At 39.4% G+C, this 16,940-nt stretch overlaps 1 protein-coding gene across 3 annotated transcripts in view; it reads right to left on the bottom strand.

The window, feature by feature from the left end:
- Positions 1-16,940, bottom strand: part of ddr2a (discoidin domain receptor tyrosine kinase 2a) — a 156,896-nt gene that overhangs the window by 45,968 nt on the left and 93,988 nt on the right. For all 3 annotated transcript variants that reach the window (XM_043699847.1, XM_043699846.1, XM_043699845.1), the window contains 2 exons: positions 3,175-3,277; positions 1,444-1,672 (listed from right to left, as the gene is read on the bottom strand). In XM_043699847.1, coding sequence (XP_043555782.1) covers positions 1,444-1,672; positions 3,175-3,277 — 332 coding nt within the window. The remainder of the gene's footprint in view (positions 1-1,443; positions 1,673-3,174; positions 3,278-16,940) is intronic.

Here is a 16,940-nt window from a genome sequence, read left to right as displayed (position 1 = left end):
GCTAAGATTTGCTTTCCCAAAATGCAGCACCTCGCATTTACCTGAATTAAACTCCATCTGCCACTTCTCAGCCCATTGGCCCATCTGGTCCAGATCCTGTTGTAATCTGAGGTAACCCTCTTCACTGTCCACTACACCTCCAATTTTGGTGTCATCTGCAAACTTAGTAACTGTACCTCTTATGCTCGCATCCAAATCATTTATGTAAATGACAAAAAGTAGAGCGCCCAGCACCGATCCTTGTGGCACTCCACTGGTCACCGGCCTCCAGTCTGAAAAACAACCCTCCAACACCAACCTCTGTCTTCTACCTTTGAGCCAGTTCTGTACCAACTGGCTAGTTCTCCCTGTATTCCATGAGATCTTAACCTTGCTAATCAGTCTCCCATGGAGAACCTTGTCAAATGCCTTACTGAAGTCCATATAGATCACATCTACTGCTCTGCCCTCATCAATCTTTGTTACTTCTTCAAAAAACTCAATCAATCCATTCATTAGTCTGATAACAGCAAGGAAGAAGCTGTTCTTAAATCTTGTTTTCAAACTTTTGTATCTTCTGCCCGTTGATAGAGGGTGAAAAAGTGTGTAACCCCCAGGTTGGCAAGGGGCTTTGATTATGTTGCCTTCTTTCCCAAAGCAATGGGAATATAGACAGTCAATAGATAGAAGGCAGGTTTGTGTGATGGACTAGGCTACATTTACAACTCTTTATAATTTCTTGTTGTCTTGGAGAGAGCACTTTGCCATACCTGATAGGATGTGCTCTATAAAACTTTGGTTAGACCGCACTTGGAATACTGCGTCCAGTTCTGGTCGCCCTATTATAGGAAAGATGTGGATGCTTTGAAGAGGGTTCAGAGGAGGTTTACCAGGATGCTGCCTGGACTGGAGGGCTTATCTTATGAAGAGAGGTTGACTGAGCTCGGACTTTTTTCATTGGAGAAAAGGAGGAGAAGAGTGGACCTAATTGAGGTACACAATATAATGAGAGGCATAGATAGAGTCGATAGCCAGAGACTATTTCCCAGGGCAGAAATGACTAACACGAGGGGTCATAGTTTTAAGCTTGTTGGAGGAAAGTATAGAGGGGATGTCAGAGGCGGGTTTTTTACACAGAGAGTTGTGAGAGCATGGAATTCTTTGCCAGCAGCAGTTGTGGAGGCAGGGTCATTGGGGACATTTAAGAGACTCCTCGACATACATATGGTCACAGAAATTTGAGGGTGCATACATGAGGATCAGTGGTCGGCACAACATCGTGGGCTGAAGGGCCTGTTCTGTGCTGTACTGTTCTATTCTATGTTCTATGTTCTATAACCATAACACTCTTTACTCACCATTTGTGCTCTCACCATATGAATTGGATGTTACTGAGCAATGGTTTCAATTGCTCCCATTGCCAGCTGTGGTAAAATATGGGTATGCCTTTGATGCTTAATTTACCTGTTTCCCATGTCGATTTTTCCATGAATTCCATCGGTTCCCATCTCTACTGTAGTCAAGCCGATACATCTGAGCAAACTCATTGCCATGACCTCCAGCGTGGCGCCCCTGAGTGCCCACCAGGGTAATAAAGTGCAGAGTTCGCAGGTCAACCTGAAGGAATTCCATGTCCTCAGGATCTACAGGACCATCTGGACACCAGGCTCCATCCCCGTCTTCAAAATCCAGCCTATGAGTTGGCAAGAGAGCATTATCAGTGCTCAGCTCATGGGTAGCAAAATACAATAGTGTTCAAATTGAAAAGTTTTAAATAGTATTGACATCAGGTCCAGTGAAGTAAACTGCAAGGTGCAAGTGGGAAGGATGGACTCATAGAATAGTTACAATACAGATGGAATCTAATGCCTTGTGCTTTCCACAAAAGCAACTTGTACCCTGCCCTATCCATGCATCCTTACACTTTATTTCTCTTCAGACAATTATCTAATTTCCTTTGAAAGCCAGGGTAGAATCTGCCCGAATTAAAGCAAAATATTGTGGATTCTGGAAATCTGAAACAAAGAGAATGCTCGAGAAATTTAGCAGGTCCGGGAGCATCTGTGGACAGGGAAACAGAAAATAAACTTGAAAGGCTTTGGGAATGGATCAGAAAAATAGGACTGACTACACCGCTCTACAGAAAACCAATATAGACTCTTTGGGACAAACGGCTTCCTTTTTTGCATTATGATTCTATAACATTCATACCTATTTACTCTTGACCTACACAGGAATGTAAGTCACTGGAGTGCATTTCACACCTAAGTATTTAAAGCTGAAATATGCCAGATAACCCCTGATATTCTCAGGTTTTTTATTAGTATTCATAACTGAATATATAACCCTATACATTTACAACAAAGCATTCCTATCAGGAAACTCCCAGGGTACGACCAGGTATGTGCTCTAGTATTTACCCTTGGATATCTACAACTGAAAATGAAATCAGGAATATTTTCCAGGAATATGCACCAGTTTTGTACCATAACCAACGTAAGCCAAGATTTAGAATTTGACTGTCACACCTGGAGAGTTAGTCTCAACTTCAAACTTTATGCACATGGACAATGGGCATTTGGCAGTATTGAAAGCTTGGAGGAGAGTTCAGCAACAGATGAACTTAGGTAGGGACAGAATCGGATGATGTTACAGTGCTGGAAGCAAATAGCCTTGATGGTAGAGTAGATACAGAGTTAGATTTCATCTCAAGTAGGGCACTAAGATTGCAAAGAGACTTGTTTAGCTTCAGACAAGTGCCAAGGAGAGGGATGGCATCAGTGACTAGTGGATGGGTCGAAGACTGAAGGCTTGGATCTTCCCAATATTTAGTAAATTATGGGATAATTTGGAGACTTTGGTTTCAGCTCCAGCTCTTGAAAGTGCTAATCAAATTAGTTTCCATGCCCCTGGTGTTTTCAGTTATTTCTGTTTTTGTGAGTTTTCAGTCTTGAAGTTGCACACACCAATCTGTCATTTCTTTTTATGTCTGCTGAAAGATCTGATGTGTTCTGTTCAAGCATCGATCGGCCTTGAATTTCCCCTCCGATTTTCCTATCTTGTAACATGGATAAATCCTTAGACGTCAAAAACATGTCCTGACATTGTCACAGCTGGTACTCTATTGTATGGTCACTGTAAAAATCACATTCCACCTATTAATGACTAGAAACTGCAGACAGCATGTCCACTCACCTTCCATGTTTCGCTGCAGTGGAATCATACCACTGGCTGGAAGCAGTGATGTCTTCATCAGGGATTTTCTGACCCGACATCCCAAGTGGATAGCGACACAAAGCTGTAGAAGATGAAGAGTTCAGGTCTTTAACGTTGCATTTATTTAGTAGTGCTCCTCTCTCTCTCACACACATACATATTGTCTCTTTCTTTCTCATCATTCTGATGTATTGGGTTAATGTATTGGGTTAATGCATTAATTAATTCCATTAGATTAAATCTGCCCCAGTTCTTTCTGGAAATGATATTCAGAAGCTTTGTGTAAACGATGCCTACAAAAGGTTGATTACTGTTTTTTCCATTCGTGTGTTAACTCGAGTAAATTTATAAATGTTCTGCTTATAAATCCCATTTACAAATTTATTAAACTGTTTAAGGGTAAATATTAACACGCGTTATTGATATCTTGCAGCTTTGCTGCATTTAAGATGCATTCCACATAGACAGGGGAACTTCAAAAAAATGCTGAACCAGGTCAGTGGAGGCTTGAAATCTTGAAAATCAAGTTTGCAACCCTCACCTGATCAAAGCCTACCTCGTTCCAGTTTTGATGGAGGCCGTAAATTAGACAACTGGCCATTTTCAAGCCATATTGTCATTGAGCCTTTTGAATTCAACTTGCAAAAATGGAAAGTGAGCTTTTGGATTTAAAGATAGCTGTGGTCAATGATTGGGGAATGTAATTCAGAACATTCCAGCATTTAAAATAAAATAATGAGGTAACTTTATTTTTCACAAAGTTGGCAAATGTTTAAAATGTCAGTATGGAGTTGTGCAGTGGTACAGTAGATGAAGAGCCAGTTATTTGTTGAAATAAATGTTTGCATAGGAACAAAAGAAATGCATACCCCTTTATTTCACCTCATGTAACAGGACAATTCAGTGACTGTGACAGTAGGTTGCTTTAGACTGACAGCAGTTTGCTCAACAGTTATAGATAGTTGTGCAGGGATAAAAGATTATCTTGTAAAGTAATGCTTATGGCCTAAAATATGTACCGTCTTGACAGAAAACAGTCAGTTTTCATTATCATTACAATTGAGTAATGACTATTTCTGAGCAATCAATCTGGTGCTGAAAGGAAAATGGATAATATAAACATAGAGACTACTTGAGAAGCTCAAGGGATCTGGCAGCATCTGGAGAGGGAGAAACAGATATATCATTTTGTGTCCAACATAACTTCTTCTCAAGGAGAGTCCATGTCAGACTTGAAATGTTAACTGTGCTTTCTCTCCATAGATGCTGTCAGACCTGCTGAGTTTCTCCAGCACATTGTGTTTTTATTTAAGGTTTTCAGCATTAGCTGTATTTTGCTTTTATTTGAGTAAATAATTTTAAAATTGTGGGATGGTGCTACAAGTCTCTATTATGACTGATCACTATTTCAAACAAAAAAAATAGTTTTAGTTAAATCTAGTTTAGAGTCATAGAGATGTACAGCATGGAAAGAAACCCTTCGGTCCAACCCGTCCACGCTGACCAGATATTCCAACCCAATCTCGTCCCACCTGCCAGCACCCGGCCCATATCCCTCCAAACCCTTCCTATTCATATACCCATCCAAATGCCTCTTAAATGTTGCAATTGTACCAGCTTCCACCACTTCCTCTGGCAGCTCATTCCATACACGTAACTCCCTCTGCGTGAAAAAGTTACCCCTTGGGTCTCTTTTATATCTTTCCCCTCTCACCCTAAACCTATGCCCTCTAGTTCGGGTCTCCCCGATCCCAGGGAAAAGACTTTGTCTATCCATGCCCCTCATAATTTTGTAAACCTCTATAAGGTCACCCCTCAACCTCCAACGCTCCAGAGAAAACAGCCCCAGCCTGTTCAGCCTCTCCATGTAGCTCAGATCCTCCAATCCTGGCAACATCCTTGTAAATCTTTTCTGAACCCTTTCAAGTTTCACAACATCTTTCAGATAGGAAGGAGAGCAGAATTGCACACAATATTCCAACAGTGGCCTAACCAATGTCCTGTACAGCTGCAACATGACCTCCCAACTCCAGAGGTACTCAATACTCTGACCAATAAAGGTAAGCATACCAAACGCCTTCAGTTTAAAAAGTGATTAGTCATAAAAATGCTTGTTCATGATATGTCAGCTTCTACATTGTCTATTTGCCCCAATCTTTATCTCATTCTCTGGAAAAGTGATTTGATGATTAGTGCTTTTAGTTTCATGCCTGGCTGTCTCAAATAATTCTTTAATGTAATTGGTAGCTTAGCCAGCTCAATGACATTGCAGTAGGCCCACAATAGGAAACCACATAAAGAACGTTACAAAACACAACATAGAGACTGAGCTATAATTCTCACCAGAGCTATCACTCAACTTTTGAGCAAGGCTTTCTTTGAATTCTTTTGCTTTGTCGTTGATACAAAATTCAGCCCTTCATTTTAAGTCAGAAGTTCACTTCTGCATTGAACAGACTGATGCAAATATCCAGATCATAACTCAAATGTTTTAGAATATAACTAATTTATAAAAATTAAAGCTCCAACTACAGTAAGTGAGGACATCTGATTGAAAAAAAAAGGTAAGCAAACAAGCCTCAAGGTTAATTCTACTTAAAAGTTGTATTGTATTTTTTGATAGTGGAAATAAACTTGAACAATGAATGACCCTTCTGTATTATAATGGAATCTGGGAATTTGGAGAAAGAGTGGTAAAACACCATTAGCAAATAGATTACAGATTCAAAAGTTAACATGGGAAGTAAAGTGATTTCTTTACATTTCTGTTTGAGAGTATCCAAAGATATTTTAAGATCATGGAGGTGGAATGTAGGGGTAGAAATTTCCTTTGTTTGACCTATCTGTGTGTTTGCTACAGAATCAGGCAGTTCATTTTAGTTTAAAGTTAAAAATCACACAACACCAGGTTAAAGCACATTTAGCGGCACAGTGGCACCAGGGTTCAATTCCCCGTCTCAGGCAACTGTCTGTGTGGAGTTTGCACATTCTTCCCGTGTCTGTGTGGGTTTCCTCCGGGTGCTCCGGTTTCCTCCCACAGTCCAAAGATGTGCAGGTTAGGTGAATTGATCATGCTAAATTGCCATAGTGTTAGGTGAAGGAGTAAATATAGGGGAATGGGTCTGGGTGGATTGCTCTTTGGAGGGTCAGTGTGGACTTGTTGGGCCTGTTTCCACACTGTAAGTAATCTAATCTAAATAGTTCAATCTAAATAGTATTTGGAAGCACTAGCTTTCACAGCATTGTCCCTTCATCAGGTAGACAATCACCTGATGAAGGAGCAGCGCTCTGAAAACTAGTACTCCCAAGTAAACCTGTTGGAGTATAACCTGGTGTTGTGTGATTTTTAACTTTGTATACCTCAGTCAAACACTGTCACCTCCAAATCATTTCAGCTTAGTTTAGTTTTCACCAGGGAAAGGCAGCTCAAAAATATAGTCTGGTTTGTAGCTAATGTTAGAAATCAATAGTGAACCTCAAAGTCTTTTGACAGAAAGCAGTCATTAAAGCGAGTTATACAGAGGCTATCAGAGAAATCTAGGTAAAACAAACAGCTTGTGTACATTCAAAGATAGAGCAAGTAGCTGAAGAATTCAGAGTCATGAGTTCTTGAAAGAAAATGGAGGATTGTTCAACTAAATGGAAGGAGCCCATATAATTGATACCTCAAGGAATAGCTAGAATATTAATGTGAATTAAGTTAAATTATGGAGAGGTGTGGCATACCTTTTGGATTGGTTCCAGCAAAACCTTCAACATTCCATTCGATAAAGAATCTCTTAAGCAGGACAAGGAAAAGTAGAACTGAATTTATAATGTAAGTCCTTATAGGATAGTGTTAAATTAATGGCACTTACTTTGTTCAATTTATTTTTATTTATACAATTTTTAAAAAATGTAAATCTTTTGGCATTGCTCAGTCAGTTAAATGTTTGATTGTTCAGAGTTCTTCTTTAAGCTTTATTGGACCCCACCAGGATCATAGCTTCTGCAGATTGAGTCTTGTTAAGTTTCATAAAAATAGAAAAAAAATGATATTGGTTGTTGTATGCTTTTATTTCAATCAAGGTAACAATGCACATCGCAATCAAATGTGCTACAATGTCATACTTCTGACTGAAAGTTACTTGAAAATATCTATACATGGTTTTTGTTTATCTGTAAGTCATTTATATGATAGCAAAGGAATTATGGAGGTAGACATTGATTGTGGAATAATGTCAATTGTGATTCATAGGAACAGAGGTGGGGAGAAACTTGCCATCTGCAACACGGACAGTGACAGTTTTCAACAGCACTCCCACTTTGCCCTCAGCAGTAAAGTTTACTGCACTAACATAGGATGAAGATACTTATCCACGACATTTGGTACTCATTACTGCATATACCCAACTCGACATAGGCATTTATTTTTAAATACTACTCCCAGTGCCAACTCATCATTTTGTGCTCAGTGCAGTTTTAATTCAAAGTTCAATGGATTTCTTGAAGCAGCATTAGTTGCTGTAGTGAACTCATTTGATATGAACTCCACTTTTACTTGAACAAGTCAGATTTGTCAAATGCATAACTAATTTTTTTTTAAAACAAACGAGGACAATAAATAGTTTCAGGACTGGCTGCACATTGCTGAAAAGACAAACTTTAAAAGCACAGTGTACGAAAGTACCTTCCACAGAATGGTAACCCGCAGGAGATCCATTTGTACTGTTTGACATTGTCTCCAAATAAAAGAAGTCTGTTTCCTTGAATGTTCATAAAGTTTTATTTTGTGTGAAGTAAGATGCAGTGATCCACAGAAAATGGTTAGAAGTTCAAGGACGTGTCAATATTCAATTTCCGCACTGATGAGGTAGCGCAGTAGGATGGGAGTGGGTGTGGGGGCAGAGAATACTGTTTCATGAAATATTATGAAAATAGTCTCCTTGGCTTGGTGTCGGCCAAAGCAAGCTGAGTCAAATCTACACAGACATTACACAATCACGATGCTTGCAAAGTGTATTGGGTTTATTTTCTTTAAGTTGTCGAACTCATGAGTTTCAGCTGGAGTCCACTCCAAATTGTCACCTCTCTGGCCTTTCCTGCAATGACAATATCAAGCACTATCCTCAGTTCCTGTGTCTCAGCTGCAGACCCACGGACTGCAAGCATGCATAGAGGATACAGTATGATGAAAAAAGACTTTCAGCTTTGAACACAAAGAATGGAAAAGTACTAGACTCGATTCCACCCTGATTTTACAGCAGTTTGGTACAGTCCTAAACCAGCACTGTAGACCTTGGCAGCAATATGGGAAAAAAAACAAGATGAATGGTCTAATTGTTTCCCCAATATTTACCGTCTTACCACTGGCTCCAACATACATACATTATCATTAGACTTTGGTCATGTGTATCATATAATTTGAGCAGAAAGTCAGTTCATGTCAAATATTACAGCTGGACTTTTCAAGAAGCAAAGCAGAGCAAGTAATGAGAAAAATGGTATTAATGTTCGAGGAAATTAAATATCTTTCTGATTAAACAAATAACTGCTTTTTCTTCAGCTGATACAAAGATTTTCTTAATAAACACCAATGCTTGGAGGTGTTTAGGGCTTAAGCAAATTTTTTTTAATCAGCAAATGAATCTGCTAACTTCCTACTTCGATGGAATCTAACACATTTAACATTTTTCGAGACACCCAACAGCCTCTGAGCAGCATTTCAGAATACGCTGCCAAAAGGAGGGTGTTACCATCTTCTGCGGAGCTCCACGACCAGCTTGGTATCTGGCTCAAACTTGAATAGCTCAAACTGCAAAAGAACGTTGTGGTTCAAGTCCCAATTCTGACATTTGAGCACAGAATCTGGGCAGTATGGATGGAGTTTTTAACTACCAGAAGTGTTTTTTATGCATGATATGTTAAATAGGTGATTTATCTTCCCTTCAGGCACAAAGATAATGCACAGGAAAATGTCTATGCTTGTTATTTGCAATTTTTAAATTCCAGAAACGTTTGATAAAATCCTATTTGGACTGTTACCTAATGCTGAATCTCAAAGTCTTGACATGTTTATATTATCCATTTTCCTTTCAGCACCCAACACTATGGGCAATTTAGCATGGCCAATTCACCTAATCTGCACATCTTTGGATTGTGGGATGAAACCGGAGCACCCGGAGGAAACCCATGCAGACACGGGGAGAATGTGCAAACTCCACACAGACAGTCGCCCGAGACCAGAATCTAACCACTGAGCCACTGTGCAGCCCAAGGTAGATGAAACACATTGCATGACACAGTATGAAGAAGACAGGTTCTTTCAGGTTCCCTGCCAAAACTTACCCCTCAACTAATATTGCTATAAGAAAGATGATCTGGTTATTATTATGTTGCTGTTTGTGGGAGCTTGTACATCAATTAACTGTAATGTTTTCTGCATTACAATTGTGGCTGGCCTTCAGGAAGTATTTATTGGCTGTAAAGCTTCTGGGACTGTTGAATTGTCAAGCACATTCATGCTGTTTTCTTGCTTTTGAATCTCCATGGTTAAAAAACATTGTGTACATCTTTACAAAGTTGGTCAACCATGGTGAACAAAGGAAGTTCAGGATTATATAAAATTAAAAGAAAAGTGCTATAAAGTTACCAGATGTAGCAGTAAATCTGAGGTTTGGGAGTATTTCTGGAATATAACAAAGGAGGAACAAGAAACTGGTAAGGAAATGGGTAAAAGAATATGCATATAATCTAGCAAAATATGTAAAAACAGACATTAGAAGCTTCTTAGGGCTCATAAAAAGGAAACATTTTGACTAAAATAAGAGTGGGTCCATACAGGCAGAGTCAGGAGAATTTATATTGGGGAATAGAGAATTGGCAGTGAAGTTAAATGATTGATTTGTGTCCATTTTCACTCAGGGAGATACAAGAAATCGCCCAGAATTAGGGATCCTAGTGGTTAGGGAGAATGAGGAGTTGAAGGAAATTAACATTAGTAAGAAAGTTGTACTGGAGAAATCAGTGGGGCCAAAGGTTGATAAATTGCCAGAACCTGATGGTCTACATCCCAATATGTCAAAGCAGATAGTTATAGAGTTAGACAATTCAATGGTGATTATCTTCCAACATTCTATTGATTTTGGAATGATTTCCACAGATTGGGAAGTAGCAAATGTTCCCACATTATTTAAGAAAGGAGTAAAACAGATCATGGGGAACAACAGACCTTAAGTGAGTAGTAGGGAAAATGCTAGAAACTATTATGAAAGATGGGATAAATGGACACTCAGATAATAATGATCTGATGGACATATTCAGCTTGGATTTGTGAATGAGAAATTGTGTTTGACAAATTTTGTTGAGTTTTTGACGATATTACTCGCAAAATTGATCAAGGTGAGCCAATGAATGTGGTATAGTTACAGTTTCAGAGAATTCTTGAGAAAGTCTCCCACAGGAGTTTAGGTAAAAAAATTAAAACACTTTGCACAGAAGGGCATCTACTGATATGGTTCAATATTGGCTAACAGACAGAAAGCAGAATGTAAGTGTAAATGGGTAATTCTTGCATTGGCAGAATATGACTAGGGGGCACTGCAAGGATGAGTACTTGAGCCCCAGATGCTCACAATAAATTTATCAAAGATTTGGAGGTGGGGACCAAATGTAATATTTCCAAATTTATGTATTATATAAAGCCAAGTGGGCATGTCTGTTGTGTGGAAGATGTAAAGTGACTTCAGGAGAATTTGGACTGGCTTAGTGAATGGGCAAAAACATGGCCCAGTAGTGGAGTAGATGACCTACCATATGCAGAGGCTGATAACTTAATAGTGCAATATTTCCAGGGTCATTGGCGTCAAAGACCATGCTGCAGACCGCAAAAGTGACACTAGTCTCAAAAGTCACCAATACCTATCAGCTTGGCACCTCTGAGATACTTATTTTCTTGGTTTCAGGGCACCTCCATTTTTGGGCCTCCGCAATGCCTAAATCTCCTGGAGGGCTGCTAAGGCTCTTGAGCTGCAAAACCTCTGATTTGATTGGCTGCACTGGGACTCCTCCTCACGTTTTGTGTGGAAAGAGCTCCCAAAGTGTGTCACCTGACAATTGTGGGTGACAGACCTACAATCAATTCTGACATTCAGGCTCTGAAACTCAAAGAAGATCCTGTCTATGGAACTGGAAATGTGTTGGAAGATATCTAATGATGCCCTGCTCATCCTCTTTGGATGGATATAGTGACTGACATATTAGATGGATGTAAAGAAGGATTGGTATAACTGAACATTGCTGTGCTTTGGGTATTAACAGCAGTTACTTGTTCATTAGCTTCAATTGTACTGAGATTTTCATTTTATACAAAATATTTGATGGATGGCACTCTGACCCAATAAATTACAGAATTTTATGTTTTGTCATTTGGTAGTACATAATTCAAGTATTGCTAAAAAAAAGAGCACACTTTGCAGTCCTATTAAAACAAAGCATGGTAATTAACTGTCAATCAAAATTAATAGATGCATCCTCCATTTCAATGCCTCTGCTAGTGAGAGTCCATTTGCCAACTATTTAGTTCTCTTATAAACGATGGTTTCCCCTTTAAATTTGTCTACTTGTGAAATGTCATGATGAGTACAAGGTGCAATTTCAGCAACATTCAGATATTATATTTATGCACAACTACCTTTCTAAATATAAGTGAAAGCTCATATATTGTGAAGGACAAAAAGAAAAGTAAGTACTGGTAAAGACTAGAAAACCTGACTCAATTTATTTACACCAGAAACTGGATAGCTTTGAGTCACCCATGACATATGAGATTAATCTGTTTGCTGTGGAAGCCTCAGAAACCAATTTAGATTAGATTACTTACAGTGTGGAAACAGGCACTTCAGCCCAACAAGTCCACACTGACCCACAACCCACCCAGACCCATTCCCCTACATTTACCCCTCCACCTAACACTACGGGCAATTTAGCATGGCCAATTCACCTAACCTGCACATTTTTGGATGGTGGGAGGAAACCGGAGCACCCGGAGGAAACCCACACAGACCACGGGGAGAATGTGCAAACTCCACACAGAGAGTCGCCTGAGGCGGGAATTGAAACTGGGTCTCTGGCGCTGTGAGGCAGCAGTGCTAACCACTGTGCCACCGTGCTGCCCTAAAGTTGAATGTTACCTGGATTTGGTAGCAAGCCATTAATTATTCAGGTAAACAATGATTTTTCATTTGAATTACTTCATTTCAAATAGAAAAATGAGAATTCTGTTTTTGCACCAGAATTAGGGGCCCAGAAAGGTTGCAGTGCTTAAAAACGAGACTTGCTGCCAAAGCTTTTGTCTTACACTTTTCAGAATAGATGCAAGATCACCAATTCTCTACGAGAACAACAATTTGTACTATGTGAGAGAAGGATGCTCATTGGTAGGCTCTAATTGAATAAGACATTAGCATGGAGAATGCACCAGGGAAAACTTTGTGTTTTAGCTTAAATTAAAGAAGAAAAAAACAAGTCCATTCTGATTGGTTGAGGTGTTGCCATGGGAAATGTATGTCAGGACAGTTGAATTCTTAGAAACCTGCAATTATCAAAGTTGAATGTTGCCTGGATTTGGTAGCAAGCCATTAATTATTCAGGTAAACAATAATTTTTGATTTGAATTATCAGGTTAAGTAGAATTATTAAACATTGAAATAAAAAATGCTGGAAATACTCATATGATCATTTGTGGAAAGAGAAACAAAATGAAGATTTCAGCTTTCTGCCCTTTCATCAGGATTGAAACAAGCCTAAGTTGTAACATGGTTATAGCATGTATGTAGACAGGGAAAGAAGGAAGTGGAGGAATGAGCAAAAGGTGATAATGCTGGAAGCAGGAAAGGTTAGCTGACAAAAGGCATGATAGTGCAAACCAACCATAATGGCACAAGAAAAGGAAGAAAAGGTGTGTCAAGAGATGGTGTGAGTAGCAGCAGAATCATTATCAAAGTTGCTCTTCTCCCTTATAGCCTATCACAAACTCAGACTTTCATTCATGTACCCACTCTCCTTTTTCCTCAGCCTCCACTGTTTTTGACTGTCACATCTCTAACATTTTCCAGTTCTGATGGAAGGTCATTCATTTGAAACTCTCTAGATGTGGGCTCGGAAATGGGAGGGTTGGTAATTTGGCAGGGGAGACCAACACTTTCCACTGCAAAGGCATGTTACCATTAGCAAAATGGACGTGGTGCAACTAGGGACCACCTCCTGCTGCACTGGGCATTGTACCAGCATTGAGAGGAGCTTCCATCAAATAGACAGACCATAAGGTTATGTCTGGCTAACAAGGTGGTAGGACTCTCCACCTTGGAAGCCACAGGATGAGCCCACCTGGATCAATATGGCTGTCTCCATTGATCAGGCACCAACTTCATTAACCAGCTGCTCTCTGATTGGGCTGTCATCTCTGGGATGTGGAACACTATCCTCAATTGTCTGTGGTAGCAAAATGCTATTCCAGCATCCTAGTGCCCGCTGGCAGGGGTTGGTTCCCATTTTTGGTTCCAGCATCAGGTTTTCCTTGGGCAATGATGAAATTTAACTCATTAACTCTATCTCTCTCTCTCTCTCTCTCTTTCCTCACAGATGCTGCCTAACCTGCTAAGTATTTCATTAATTTTCTGTATTCCAGCATTTTGATTTTGTATTAGAATTAGCAGAAAACTATCCTATTTTGGACCTATGTTATTATTAAAATCAGTGCCTCCCCAACCTGTCTTCAGAAACAGGTTGATTTAATTTCAGAAATTGTAACTTTACAGGTTAATGCACTGATGTACCCAGATACTAGGCCACAATTACAGGGCACATGTTTGCCTCCAGAATGTCTTGTCTGCTCATAATATTTAATCTTAGTTAAACTGTTTAACAAATAGGGGTGAGTTCTACCTTTTTATATGGAGGAAGGGAGAGTCAGATTGTTAATTGAAGCAGGCTTCATTCCTCAGCATCTCCAGGTGATAACTGACATGCTACCAATAATTATATACGAGCAATAACCACCAGACCATTTGTTCTCACATTTTTAGGGTGTGACAATAGAGTGGTTCCTTGAAAGTTCATAGAGAGAGTTGGATGTGTCACTGAGAGTAGTTTAATGTCTCCTCTCAGTAGATTAAGTAGTCCACTGATATTTATTGTTCAACTTCACATATAAAGAGAGTGTGACTAAGAGAAGCTATCAAAAGTGAGTAATTTGTTTCAAACAGGATCAATATTTGAGCACTCGATCATCACTAATGGCAATGATATGCACTTGCTGTTTTGGTGATCAGTTTTGATTCAACTGCCTCTGCATAAGATTATGACTCGGAACGTTTGCAGCATCAGAGGTACATGCTCGGAAGGTATGTGTCTGGTCTGAGTTACCCAGACTGCGGTTTAACAAGAATCTCAAGTATCAAAACACCACTGTGAAAAATTCCACAGCTATGGAGTGATGAAAATAGCAGGTAATCAGAAGGGCCAAAATTTGGCAAGTGGAGCAGAATTTTAGCTGTTGGATATGCTTCTGTTTCATATACTTTGAAGCTCAGTCTCTTGCACCTACATGGAGAAATACCAATGGAAGAAGGAACCACATTGTCACTGCTTAACATTATGATGACAAAGTGATACCATACGCATTCACAATTAATCTTGCTCTACTAAGTTAAATGGAAAACTGCTCATGTTATAAATACATTAAACATTCTAAATATAAAGATGCAGCAACTGATTAAACAAAAGATTTCAATGCTGAACCAGCCCATTGGCCAATTCTTAGGGAATTTCCTGCAGATTTCATTCAAGGTAATTATGGAGAGTTGGATTATTCATATCCCTCTTGTGGCATTGATCTGGAAGAGCCCTCTAGCTTCCTCAAGCATTGCATTCAACTTATTAAAAGCTCCAATTTTGGCCTCTGTTAATATGCTGATCATTATTTTTGCAACAAGGCACATCCAAAATTAATCCCAAATTTGCCTCCCATTGAGTGAAGTTGGACCCACATACCCTTCTTTTAAGGAACATCTTGAAGAGGGTGGGGTGTGCAGTTCATATTTATTCTAGTTACATATCCTATATATTTCTTACCTTTGATTAAGAGGAAAATATATTAAATCTGTGAAAAATTAAATGATGTTTTTATGAAATAGCTTATATATGATTCTAAACATAAACAGTAAGTGTTGAAAATGAATGGATGTGCTTGTACCCAAAAAGAGAAAAAAACAAACCATTGTTGCTGTTACATTCCTTTGCTTTATATTTTGTTTGTCTAGTTAAATTTAGCCAATTTTAAATGGATTACTTCATGGGATGTGGATGCTGCTGTCAAAGCCCTCGAACTGTGAGGCTTGCTTGCTAGGTTTTTTCAGAGGGCAGTTAAGAGCCAATCAAACTGGTCTGGGGCTGGAATCATATGTAAGTTAGAATGGGTAAATAAATGTTGATAAACATATCTAATCTAAAGTCATTAGTGAACCAGATAGGTTTTCCTGACTATGGAGGGCAGTCATGGTCACCAATTGCTGAAACGAGCTTTCAATTTCAGATTGATTCATTAAACTTATATTTCACCAGTGGAATTTGAAACCATGTTCCAAACTATCAGCCTGCCCATCTGGATCATTAGTCTGTGGTGTGGATTGCCACTAGACTGTCTTTCACACCTACTGAACCACCTTACTCTTTGAATGGTACATATGTAAAGACAATTATCACCATAACATGATGATTGTGTGGCTCTAAGAGGTGTATTTAATCCTGGTTTCTTTTAAGAGAGGTTCTAAGGCAGAAATGGCAAGCTGGCGAGTTGAAGATTCATAAGGCTGTTTATGAGACTTTAGGGATCTTAAACAATTATTTTGGAAGATTTCAAAATTCATCTCCTGAGGTAATGAGAACTCATGTGGAAGAGCAGAAAGTTAAGCTGCAAGATTAACAGCAGAAAGGGCTGATGGTTATGAGTTGGTTTAATAATCAGAAGTTGGGTTTTGACATCAATTTTAAATTGGGTGAGATAGAAATTGGGATAAAGAGAAATCCTCAGGTGGCAAGGGAATGAAACCTCATTGAAGATAGTAAATATAGTTCAACACTAGGTAAAAAGGAAACATAGAACATAGAAGAATACAGCGCAGTACAGGCCCTTTGGCCCTCGATGTTGCGCCGATCCAAGCCCACCTAACCTACACTAGCCCACTATCCTCCATATGTCTATCCAATGCCCATAAAGAGGGAGAGTCCACCACTGCTACTGGCAGGGAACTCACGACTTGCTGAGTAAAGAACCTACCCCTAACATCTGTACTATACCTACCACCCCTTAATTTAAAGCTATGCCCCCTCGTAATAGCGGACTCCATACGTGGAAAAAGGTTCTCACGGTCAACCCTATCTAAACCCCTAATCATCGTGTACACCTCTATCAAGTCACCCCTAAACCTTCTTTTCTCCAATGAAAACAAGCCCAAGTGCCTCAGCCTTTCCTCATACGATCTTCCTACCAGACCAGGCAACATCCTGGTAAACCTCCTCTGCACCCGCTCCAGTGCCTCCACATCCTTCCTATAATATGGCGACCAAAACTGCACACAATACTCCAGAGTCTTATACAACTGCAACATGACCTCAGGACTACGGAACTCAATTCCTCTACCAATAAAAGCCAGTACGCCATATGCCTTCCTCACCGCACTATTTACCTGGGTGGCAACTTTCAAAAT

Source organism: Chiloscyllium plagiosum, chromosome 11, assembly GCF_004010195.1.
Source record: "Chiloscyllium plagiosum isolate BGI_BamShark_2017 chromosome 11, ASM401019v2, whole genome shotgun sequence".
Classification (NCBI taxonomy): domain Eukaryota; kingdom Metazoa; phylum Chordata; class Chondrichthyes; order Orectolobiformes; family Hemiscylliidae; genus Chiloscyllium; species Chiloscyllium plagiosum.
The sequence above is the reverse complement of the archived record's forward strand: the minus strand, read 5'-3'. Positions and strand labels throughout refer to the sequence as shown.